This window comes from Chaetodon trifascialis, chromosome 8 (genome assembly GCF_039877785.1).
Source record: "Chaetodon trifascialis isolate fChaTrf1 chromosome 8, fChaTrf1.hap1, whole genome shotgun sequence".
Lineage (NCBI taxonomy): Eukaryota > Metazoa > Chordata > Actinopteri > Chaetodontiformes > Chaetodontidae > Chaetodon > Chaetodon trifascialis.
The window spans coordinates 15,349,080-15,360,586 of NC_092063.1; the positions used below are offsets into that span (position 1 = coordinate 15,349,080).

At 41.3% G+C, this 11,507-nt stretch overlaps 1 protein-coding gene across 1 annotated transcript; it reads left to right on the top strand.

Annotated features, from left to right (window-relative positions):
• Positions 1–5,027: 5,027 nt before the first annotated feature.
• On the top strand, positions 5,028–11,494 carry LOC139335446 (piezo-type mechanosensitive ion channel component 2-like). The gene is made up of 11 exons (XM_070969051.1): positions 5,028–5,091; positions 6,413–6,508; positions 8,830–8,931; positions 9,123–9,168; positions 9,301–9,409; positions 9,498–9,747; positions 9,862–10,075; positions 10,426–10,591; positions 10,805–10,903; positions 11,245–11,377; positions 11,490–11,494. Exons 1-11 carry the CDS (start codon positions 5,028–5,030, stop codon positions 11,492–11,494), a joined length of 1,284 nt encoding a protein of 427 aa, XP_070825152.1.
• The last annotated feature ends 13 nt before the right edge of the window (positions 11,495–11,507 follow it).

Sequence of the window (11,507 nt, forward strand, 5' to 3'; positions counted from 1 at the left end):
GGAGAAAACGGCGCCCTCTTCAAAGAAAAGCGACGCACACGGTGTGCGTGCGGGGGGGTGTCATGCATGGCTTGGGCGCCCAGAGCTGGCACAGAGGACACCCCGAACCCTCCAACACCAATCCAAATATATCAACAGATAATACGTACGTACGCACGCACGCACGCACACACACACACACACACACACACACACACACACACACACACACACACACACACACACACACACACAACAGGGACATAGGATAGAGCTACATTCATTTCCTGGACACTTACCCTAACCTTGACAATAACCCAAGTCTTCACCCTAACATGCAATGATTTACGTAACGGGGACTTTTGTCCCTGCAACAGATATCTGTCCCCATGATGTGGGTAATACATGTCCACACACATCTTCACACAATTAAATAGAGGACTAGGCATTCATAAGAGAAGAATGTGAAATGTATGGATGACAATTAAGCTTTTTCAGTGTTTCTCAAGTCACGGTGATTGAACATATATGTATGTTTAGGTGTGTTTACAAAGATTACTGATAGAAATGAACTGTTGATAGTATTATGAAATCTAAATTCCAGTTATTTGTTTGAAGGAAGACATGTGTATATATCATGGGGCCACATTTCAGTGTCCATGATATGCCCACCCAGTATTAGGACCCATCTATCACAGGGCAACGCAGTCAGATACACACACATTCACACATGTAGGTGTGTGTTCCAGAAGTTTACAGTTCATTTAATCCGCAAGTCTTTGGTCTGTGGGAGCAAACAGCAGCACCTGGAGGAATATCACCGTCACAGGCCTTACATGCATTGCAAAATACAACACTTAAACTTAGTGTCTGAACCAACAAAACTTATATTGAAACAATTAATGGGGCTTCGCTAGATTTTATGGGATCAATATAGAAATTTTGTAATATATAAATGACATCACAGTTCTTTAAATTACAGTCGGAAATAAAAAAGTTCACAATGTAGTTACAAGGGCGGGCCATTGGCTGTATTGCTGTTAGGTGTCTTAAACACTAGGTGGCAGCAGTCTTCTAACTCTGAGCTGCAGGGTTGGGGTTACTGTCCTTGCTAACAAGTCAATCCAAACAACTGGAGGATTCTCTGACATTCAGAATATGTCAAAACAAATCTCTGATTGAAAAGTTTTCTAAAGTGCCATTGCAAAGTGGAATTAGCTGCCTTCTAAGTTTCTAGTCTGAATAGTCTTAAACTTAACTTAACTTAACTTGTTGCGGTTAGGTTTTGAGGTGAAATCCTGCTGTAAAATGTGTCTTCCGCTGTTCTACGTCCACGTCAGAGTCAAGTCAGTCCTGACAGTGACAAACATTTCAGCATTTACATGAGTGTCAATTGTGGACTGTAAAACTATGAATCTATTATGTTGTGACTTTACTAAAAACATCAAGATTGCTCTATTTGCAGTCAAATCTGCTGTTTGTTTTCTATAAAGCATCACTGTTCCTCTACATAAAATGAGCTGATCTATTTCCTTCCCTTTTTATAACTTATGGAAACACTCTGAACCTTAAAGTTCCACCTATATACATAACCAGGGCAGAAAGCTGGACAGAGGACCAGCTTAACATCCATCCATCCATCCATCCATCCATCCATCCATCCATCCATCCATCCATCCATCCATCCATCCATTTTCTATGCCGCTTATCCCTTTCGGGGTCGCGGGGGGGCCGGAGCCTATCTCGGCTGTCGACGGGTGGGAGGCGGGGTACACCTGGACCGGTCGCCAGCTGATCCACACAACCATTCGACCACACAACCATTCACACTCACACCTAGGGGCAATTTAGAGTCACCAATCAACCTAATGACCTAATGACCTAATGACCTAAATAACCTAATGAGCATGTTTTTGGTCTGTGGGAGGAAGCCGGAGTACCCGGGGAGAACCCACGCATGCACGGGAAGAACATGCAAACTTCGCACAGAAAGGACATTAAAATCTGCTGTTGTCTCCTCATCAACGTTCCCTCACTCCTCTCTGTGATTGTCTTGAGTCAGAGTGTTTATACACAAAGTCTATGATCTGTACTGTTAGAAGCTTCGACATACAATGTGAAAATGAAAATGGCAGCACCCCTTTGCAGAACGTGCTTCCTATTTAGCTTGTTGTTGTTGTTGTGGTAAACACGTCATCATGAAACTGCTGAGACAAAACCTGCATTTGAATTTGAAGTTTTAGTATTGGCTCCTGCTCTTCCCCCGTTTCTTCTGTGTGCTTGGTATTCTCAAACATTTCACTCAATACATTTGCATACAAATAGTTTTATACTGTATCCAGTTTGCATACAGTTAGCGTGTTGTATTAACACAGTTCTGTGCTGTAGATGGCAAGAAGAAGAGCAGCAGTGATAGAGGCTGGCAAAGGACCACGTAAGTGTTAAAGGAACTGATGTGAGACTGTTCCCGGCAACAGATCAATGCTGGCCCGGCACTCACTGAAACCAGGGCACTAAAAATCCTAAGAATTTCATAATCATGCATCGGCGTGCCAGTTAGACATTTTTGCTTAAACAAAAGTGATTACCTTCTGGGTCATATGCTTCCGCACTTCCTCTTACACACAACTGAGCACAAATTATCGATCAAGCTCTGACTCACTGGAACCTCCACCTGCACCTGTTTCTGACCTTAAAACTAAACCAAAGCTTTGACTATAATCCTGAGTGAGAACAAATAGTTTTCCCTCATCTTTCTACCCTTGGCCTCAAAAATAGCCAAACACACACACACACACACACACACACACACACACACACACACACACACACACACACACACACACACACACACACTTTCTCCCGCTACACCACCATCCAAGACCCTTTTTCAGAACATCCGCTCGCAGCTCTTTTTAACTGCACTGTCATGAAATGCTGGATGCCCACTCAGCACTCATTCTCATCATAATCAATTAAGATCCACTGCTGAGGAGTAATTGCATGCGCATGTTTTCCTCTCATTGAGTCAGAGGGTTTATCTGTCCACAGAGGAGCATCATCTGTGGTAATCTACCAACAAATACACTCAATGAATTTATTGGTTTAGTTAGAGCTTTGTTAACAGGGATAGGACCGTCAAGATTATTTGTGGTGTTAACGTGTTTGTTACGTAGATTAATAAATTAGACGTTATGTATTCTGAGCATTTTCTAAATCTGTTGAGAAGAAAACAACACCCTCCTTTCCTCATGTCGTGTGGTTTCCCTTGTAATGAACTGTGTAAGCCCAAAGTTGGTTCTCTTTAAAGTAGGACTCCAACTCACAGTTATTCCCATTATTGATTCATCTGCCTATTATTGTCTCAAGTAATTGCTTCATCATTTGGTCTATAGAATGTCAGAAGATAGTGAGAAATACAATTTACTATTTATTCAAAACCCGTGATGTCATCAAATAGCTAATTTTGTTCAATAAAAAAAAAAAAGATATTCGCTTTACCATCATTGTAAGACTTAAGAAAGACAATCCTCATAAATAACAAGGTGGAGGCACTTTTGATGATTAATTCATGATGAATATAGCAACATATACGTATACGTAAGAAAAGATGAACTCATACTTTGTAAAACTCAACTTCACAGACAGCTTCACAATGCCATGCACCTGAAAAACTGAACTGCATTTTCTTTGGTAACTGATTCATAAGTTTTTTTTAATCACTTCCAAAACACAAACACACAGAACATTTGGAGATTTTAGGGCACGACTCAGTGACTGTACAATTCATTTGAATAAGTTAAGCGACTTTTGTGTTCTTAAGCAGCGAGTGTTTTTTGTGTTTTCCTGCTCCACGCTGATGCTGTATGAGTGTGCTCCTAATTCTGAAATTAGCGTGATCCTGAACACTTCCACACAGAATAATCAACACCTCCCTATCTTCAAACTAAAGAGACTTTACGGCATCAAATGTATGAATTCACTGTGTGAAATGAGTGTTAATTAACAGAATCCCTCCCATTAACAGTCCTGCCTCATACTGACACACTCTCAGCTGCTATTTTAACAGGTTTATGTTGATAGTTTATGGTGTGAAGTAAAAATTTAATTTGACACAAAAAAAAATCGCTGTATTAGATTTTCCTCGGAGGGTGGTGCAGTTCTTTTCTCTAATATTTTTGGGAGTAGAAGTTAATGCTTTTGCTCGTCTCATTCCTTGCATTGATCATTCCCCTGTAGTCACACCAGCTCTTAATGGCCTCACAGCCATGAATATTAGATACACTTCCCTTCACCCCACAGGGCAAATATGATGAGCCAGCCTGACGCGGCTGTGCGGAGACAAACACAGTGCTGTATGAGTATCCGTCTGGGCTTCCGAAATAAAGAAATTAGACTGTGGTTTCAGCATAATGCATGAATGCACCCACATGCAGAAACACACACTATGCTGAAAAAAAGACTTTTAGGCACAATCGCAGTCAAAGCTCATAATATTGTGCGAAAACAGTCGTTAATTCTCTTTGCTGCTGCTGCTTGTTGCTTTGGGTTTATGCATTAAGGGAAGCGTGTTTTTCAGTCATATAATGATAGCGGATGTTCTCCTGAGTGAGATTAGCCTCTATAGGAGCATAGTAAGAGAGATGCTGGGTTACAACCCATTATGCCTGAGAGAGAGACAGAGAGAGGTGAGGGAGGGAAAGGAGGGTGTGACAGAGACACGAGCAAAGAGCAGAGGGAGTCATCATCTTCACACAATTTCAAATCAAGATCGTCGTCTCTCTCATGAGTGTCCCTCACAGCGCTGCTTGTCACCGGCCTGTCACCGTCTGTGTCTTGTCATAGTTTGAGTGTGTTATTTCCTGTATTTTCACCGCTGCATTGGAGGATGCTTTGACCGAGGCTTCATTCATTTTCGTCTGAGAAATGTGTGAGAGGGTTGGAGTTTCCCTCCACACTGCTAAGACATTTACTGATCTGTGCAGACATCTCGAGGGTGACAGTGTCTGAGCGAGCAGTGTGGCTATCTCCGACACAGAAAAGGAGACATGGCAGGGGACCTCGTGGTTGGGATGCTCTATAACTTATTGCTACCACTGCTCCTGCTGACAGGTGAGTTGATGTCTCTTTAATTATTTTATTCATATGCATTTTTGCTAATAGAATACACAAATGGTATTTTGGCAGCAGCCTCAGATCTTATTATGTTAGAGCTGAAGTCAGAGTGAGACTAATCTTTAGGATCTTTTAAATTTGATACATCTGATCACGACTATTTCTTCTGGTGATCAACTGGTCTTTTCTGTGATGGCTTCTATTTCTGCATTGGCTTCACATTAATGTATTGCTTATAATTCCTCCCTCTAGTTATACTGAAGGCGGCGTACTGTTGAGATGGGAGTTATTGTAGTAAAGCTCGTACATGTGTGCTTACTGTTGGAGGCAGCTGGGCTTCGCTGAACAGTGCTGAGGAAATGCACAACACTGGTTCAGTCTCAGAGATTAATAAGGCCTTCGGTTAGATGCAATCATATCTTAGGATACACGAGTTGACTCTTGTCTCACTGGGTGTAAATTTATTGTTCTATTTGATGATAATTTGAAATATTAATGTGGTTAAGATCTAAAACTATAAGTGTTAAAATATACTACATGTAAGATATTATATTTTCCATATTACTGATGGATAACATATTTTTGGACCATCAGACAAGTTGTGGGTTGCCCTTGTGTTCATCATAAGAACAGTATGAGGGCTCATACTGTTTTTTTTTTTTTTTTTTTGATGTTTTATCTTTAACCCTGCACACCTCTCATTGGCCAAGCATTGTCTAATCACACATCATTTAAGGGTTGATTCTAGTCAAGATGCCAAAATTTTTAAAAGTCACCAAATCTAGATGAATTACAGCATAAGACAATGTGTAAGTGTATAAGATATTTTTTTCCTTTGAGCTACTTCTGAGAACAAAAAATGGTGTCAAAGTGCAAACAGCCCAGATAAAAAAAAAATACATTAAGGCCCAAATGGAAGAAAAGTGATATGCTGTCATCAACATTTTTATGTCCACTTGTTTACGTTGGTGTCTTATATTAAAATGTGAGACAAAGAATGACCGCAGAAGACATTTAATTTCATTATGTCAACTAAAAACAATCTGAAATCTCACTCTGATCACAGGTTTCCATGTTAGTGTGTCTCGCTTTAGATGAACTGTAATAATTTCCTTTTAGAATAAATTTCTATTAGTTTACAAATGTTGGGTATTAGGTGAGGCAGGTTCCACCTACACAGGTTATTTGCTTATTTGTTTTCTTTCTTTGGTTGTTAATTGGGCCTTTCGAGATACATAGAATAGATTACAAATATAAAAATGTGTTCTGTGGACAAGTGAATTCATTAAGACAGTGTGTTCTTTCCTCTGCACCTCAGCCTCTTCATTCCGCTACAATGGTCTGTCAGTGGTGTATTTCCTGTTTTTGCTCATCCTGCCGCTGCTGCCGAACCCCAGTCTGGTCACCATGAGAGGTGAGAGTGGATCCAGAGACAAATACCATCATATTTAGGATTTTACAGGTTTTTGTTCTGACTCAGTCACAAAGTGTTTGAGTCTTGATGCAAACTTGCACTCTAATGGGCTTGAAAGTTTGCAAAATGATTACATTAAAATAAGATCATTGCAGCATAACAAACAATTCTGCACTTCATGTGAAGTTCTGTGTTACATTCCAGGTTCTGAGTATTTTTTACTGCATTGTCTGTTGCGTATCTGCATCTGTTTTAATGCAAAACACTAATCTGTGTCCGTTCAAACTCAAAGTTTATTTGGACATTTAGCTGTAGTTTATAGTCACTGGGGGAAATTGAGCCAAGTATGTAGACAAACACGACATTCAGAACAAAACACCCAAAACTTTTGCACTTACGTCATTTTGCCCCACTATTTATTACTTTATCAAGTGAGAAAAATTCAGAAAATGTACTTTTAATTGTTCTGTCAAAGTCTGATGTGAAAACAAAGAGGGAGTGGAGCAGAGACAAAGCACGAGAGATTATACTGAGTAAGAGGAAAAGGTGTATGTACGAGTGTGTGCTTACTGTGTGTGTGTGTGTGTGTGTGTGTGTGTGTGTGTGTGTGTGTGTGTGTGTGTGTGTGTGTGTGTGTGTGTGCTCTCTCTGTATTGATCACCGCCTTCTGTTGAATTAAAGTATCTGTACCCCTCCCTCAAAGTACTTTGTAAAGGGGATGTGGTTGGAATGGTCAAATCAATTATACATAGCCTGGTAATTACAGTGTGGAATTAAAAGATGTGATGTCAGCATTTTGACAGCATTTTTTTCTTTCTCTCACTTTACATCCCTCCATCTAAAAACTGTTTGCCTTTCAGTCTGTCTTTGAAAGCTCCACAGATCCCACAGTTATCTCCCTCTCCCTAATATGACCCTCTCCATTGGGTTAATTGGTCGAGTGTGTGTGTACATCCTGTGATTTTATGTCATGTGTTTTTGTACATCCAGCTCGACTTGGGAGAGTGTATGTCTGCGTGACCATGTAACTGCCTTATTGAGAAGCAGAGAGGTTAAAGTGAAATGAAGCTTTTAGCAAAATTCCTGAACATCAACAGCACATTTGCTGGCTCAGCTAATGTTGAGCCTCATCAGCCATTAATGCTTTTGTATCTCCGACCTTTTGATTACAAGCATACAAACTCAAGGCTGGCATTATGAACTGGCACATTTCTTAAAAAAACAACAACAACAACAAAAAAAAACTCATTGTAAAGCTACCAATTTCAAGTCTTATCTTTAATGAGACTGAATAAATGCACAGCATTTGTGGACTTTGCCTCCACATGTACATACAATAACACACACACACACACACACACACACACACACACACACACACACACACACACACACACACACACACACACACACACAGGTGTCACTATTTTGTCTGGATAGGTGCAATCTAACAAAGAGGGATATTATTTTTTATTACATCAAATCAAAATGTAAGCTTAAACATTATGGGACTGGCTTGCACTAGCTATGCGTAAATCAATGCCGACATTTGTGTCTGAAGTCCTCCCTATGTTGTTAGTAACTTTGAGCTAGTTTCAGACCACCTATGGCGGCAGCTATGGGATGGATGGTCATGAGAGAACATTCATGTTCCTCTCAAGAAGTGATCCAGTGATTTGCATCAGTGGAGGGGGTGGGGTGGGTCGGAGCAGTTCATTTCAGGTCCTGTGATGACTGACCTTTGGTCAACTTTATAAAAAACTTCAGCTTGAACACTCCAGCTGCGTACAGTAACTAATACACACCTGGACATCCAAACTCACAAATCTCACTTTAGCCGGTTTATTGATCTGTCAAAGTGCTCACATAGAGATAGAACCAGTTCAATTCAAAATACTGCCAAGTGTGCAGGAGACAATATTCCACTGAAAAATGTCTTGAAGAGAAGTTACGGGTACAGCAATTTCTCTGTGTGTGTGGGACAGATGGGATCAGAGTAGTATGTTTGGTTTGGACAAGTTTATGATGACCCATAAGTCATTTAGTTGAATAGATGGAATAGTAGATGAGGAGTAACTAAGTAAACATAGAATTGCTGTAGGTATTATGTCATCCAACTTGTGAAATCTGACATTGTGAAAAGTTTCACCAGTGTGCTCACAGGGTGTTCCTTTGACATGTCTTCACTTGAAATAAATAACCATGAACTAACTCCAGCTTGCACATTGTTAAGATACAGTACACAAATTGTTCGGAATTTTTGAAATTAGTTTGCTCACTTTCGTTTCCTCCTTCTTTCTGTCATTTGCCGCTCTCTTTAGGTCAAACAGGTCACTTTTTGCGGCTGATCATCTGTACGAGTCTGACCTTCCTGACCCTGCAGAGCTTCATGCAGATCCCCTTTTCCTACATACCTCCGGATGGTAAATACAAATTTGTGACGCTTGTCAGAATAACAAAGTGTTTTGTAAAATAAAATGCCATCAGCCCTTTGAGTGAACTTCAAACAAAAAGAGAAATTACAAAGATTTATTGTAATCTGTAACAAATCCCCTCTGTCATGTAAAAATGTGAAGCTTTGCTCCCTGCTTGACGACCATGTTTCTTTGAACAGTTAGTGGACACTGGGAAGATGTCCTCTACCATTTGGGCATTGTAAGGTATGGGAGCACATTTCACAATTTCAGTGCAGCATGAAAATGAACTTAAGTCTCAGCAAACTGATTTTCACATCTTTCCAGCATCAATGGGATCAGTGGAGATCAAGTCTATGATAATGTTTGTGTTTCCAGATTCAGCTCGGTTGACCCTGGGAACGTTGTGCGTCTCCTGGCCCCAGACATAGGCCTCCTCTTCTCTTCCCTCTTTGTACTGAGGCTGTGCAACAAACGACTGCACTCCGTGCCCCAAGTCAGCCCTCATGAAAACGGAATACCACCACCTGACCCCGAGGTAACTGACGCTACATTGCATTCAGAATGATATTCAGAGTGATATCAGTCTCATTGTTTCGTGGGTCTGGCAGGAAGCAGAAACCTCTGAAACAGAGTCTGAGGAAGGAAGTGACACAGAGGGCTCATCCTTTGACAGCTCAGATCAGACTACGGTACCGGTTGATTCGGGTCCGCCCCAGTTTGTCCAGAAGCTGATCGTGTTTGCAGCCGGACTGAAGCTGCTGCTGTCAGCAATCATGAACACAGCCGGGAAAGTGGTGGTGACTGTACTGCTGGGGCTGGCAGGTACAATACTGCAGCTGGTGTGAGCATGGGGTGTATTATGGTTTTAAAATGTTGACAAGTTTTGTCTACTTCACTTTTTTCTCTTGGCCTGTCATAATGTGTGTGCATGTGCAGGCATCACGCTGCCCTCCCTCACCTCAGGTGTGTATTTTGGGGTGTTTCTCGGGCTGGTGTGGTGGTGGGTGTTCAGCCGCTCCATCAGCATGCTACTCTTCAGCTCTCTGTGTGTGATGATGGCCATTTTCAGCGGAGGACACCTGCTGGCTCTGTACCTTTACCAGCTGCCCCTGTCCCAGCAACTTGTGCCACCAGACGACGTCTACGCCAGGTACAGAAGTGATTCAAAAGTCGGATTAGACTCCTAACTTCAAACGTGAAATTATTGACAGTTAAATTTACCTTCTTTTTAACATGCATTTGCATTATATGGTGGTGTGTTCAGGGTGTGGACCTGAGAAAGTCACATACTTGCGTGTCTTCACCTTTGCTTAACACCTTTATTGAAATTGTCCTTTACCCTCTTCAAAGTCGGTTTATCTCTTTTGAACTCTCCTTAAAAATCCCTTTACATACGCTCATGTTTATTTTTGTTCCTCTTTCTTCTGTAACTCTCTCTTCCTCCTTTCATTCTTCCTTTCTCATCTTCATTGTGCACTCCTTCCTCTCTACCTGTCCCAGGGTCTTTGGGATGACAGGGGTGATCAGAACCAACAGTTCAGACCGGAACATCCTCAGTCTGCACCCACATGTCAGCTGGCCTGACTTCATCAACCCTTTGGTTCTGCTACTGCTCTACTACACACTGATAGCTCTGCTGCACAAATGGGTCCACATCACGGAGGAGGTTTGTGTGTGCGTGAGCGCGTGTGTGTGTACGTTCATGTGTATAAGCCCTTATCTAAACCTAACCCTTCTACCGCTACGACTGCTGTTGCTTTTATTGTTACTACTTCTACCACGATCAATACTTCTACACACTTAACATGCAGACACATAAGCCTCACACAGATGATATTAACTTACGTGACAGGCTTTCAACAGCAGTTGTGTTTCTCAGGATGCTGTTGATGGTGAGATGTGTGAGAGTCCAGCAGAAAGTCCAGACATTCCTCCAAGCTTCTCCAGGGTCATGTGCACCTCAGGAGATAAGCAGGAGGTAACCTACAAGTACAAACATACATATGCTCCTGCTTAGTTGGATTGCTGGGTCACAGGGGTATTGTTAATGTTGGTTGGTTTGGATATGTACTAAATATATGTACTGTTATTTCACCTCAGCATTTCATCCTATTAATTTCACAAGATATAACCAACCTTCAGATTCTCTCGACTTTCAGCTTTTAAGCAGCACAGATGAAGAAACCTATCTACCTGATGAGGTAAGTTTATTGCTAAATATTGTTTTCAAGGTGAATTATGCCATTCACTGATGGATAATAAAATGTGGCATATGAATACTGGTCTAGATTGACAGCATAATATGCTTTCTTTCCTCAGCCAATGATTTTAATGACAGGGAACTCCTGGCAAGAGATCCATCTAAACGATCTGGGCTCTCTGTTAGGAGGGGCAGGGTACACAAACTGTTACCCTCCACCACAGTATGAAGACAAGGACTCGCCGTCACACGGTAATCATTGCACTCAAATCTCTCAATTCACAACAGAAAACAGCAACTTCACTTCTGCATTCATTCATTTGATTAGATTGATTGCATGTGTCATTTTCTCGTGTTGCAACAGTATGAATTCACCTGATCT

Excerpts from the sequence above, each read along its gene's own strand:
- LOC139335446 (XM_070969051.1), top strand. The coding sequence starts at position 5,028 with ATGGCAGGGGACCTCGTGGTTGGGATGCTCTATAACTTATTGCTACCA. Across the intron at positions 10,076-10,425 it reads CCAGACGACGTCTACGCCAG|GGTCTTTGGGATGACAGGGG; the intron begins GTACAGAAGTGA and ends TACCTGTCCCAG. Across the intron at positions 10,592-10,804 it reads GGGTCCACATCACGGAGGAG|GATGCTGTTGATGGTGAGAT; the intron begins GTTTGTGTGTGC and ends TGTGTTTCTCAG.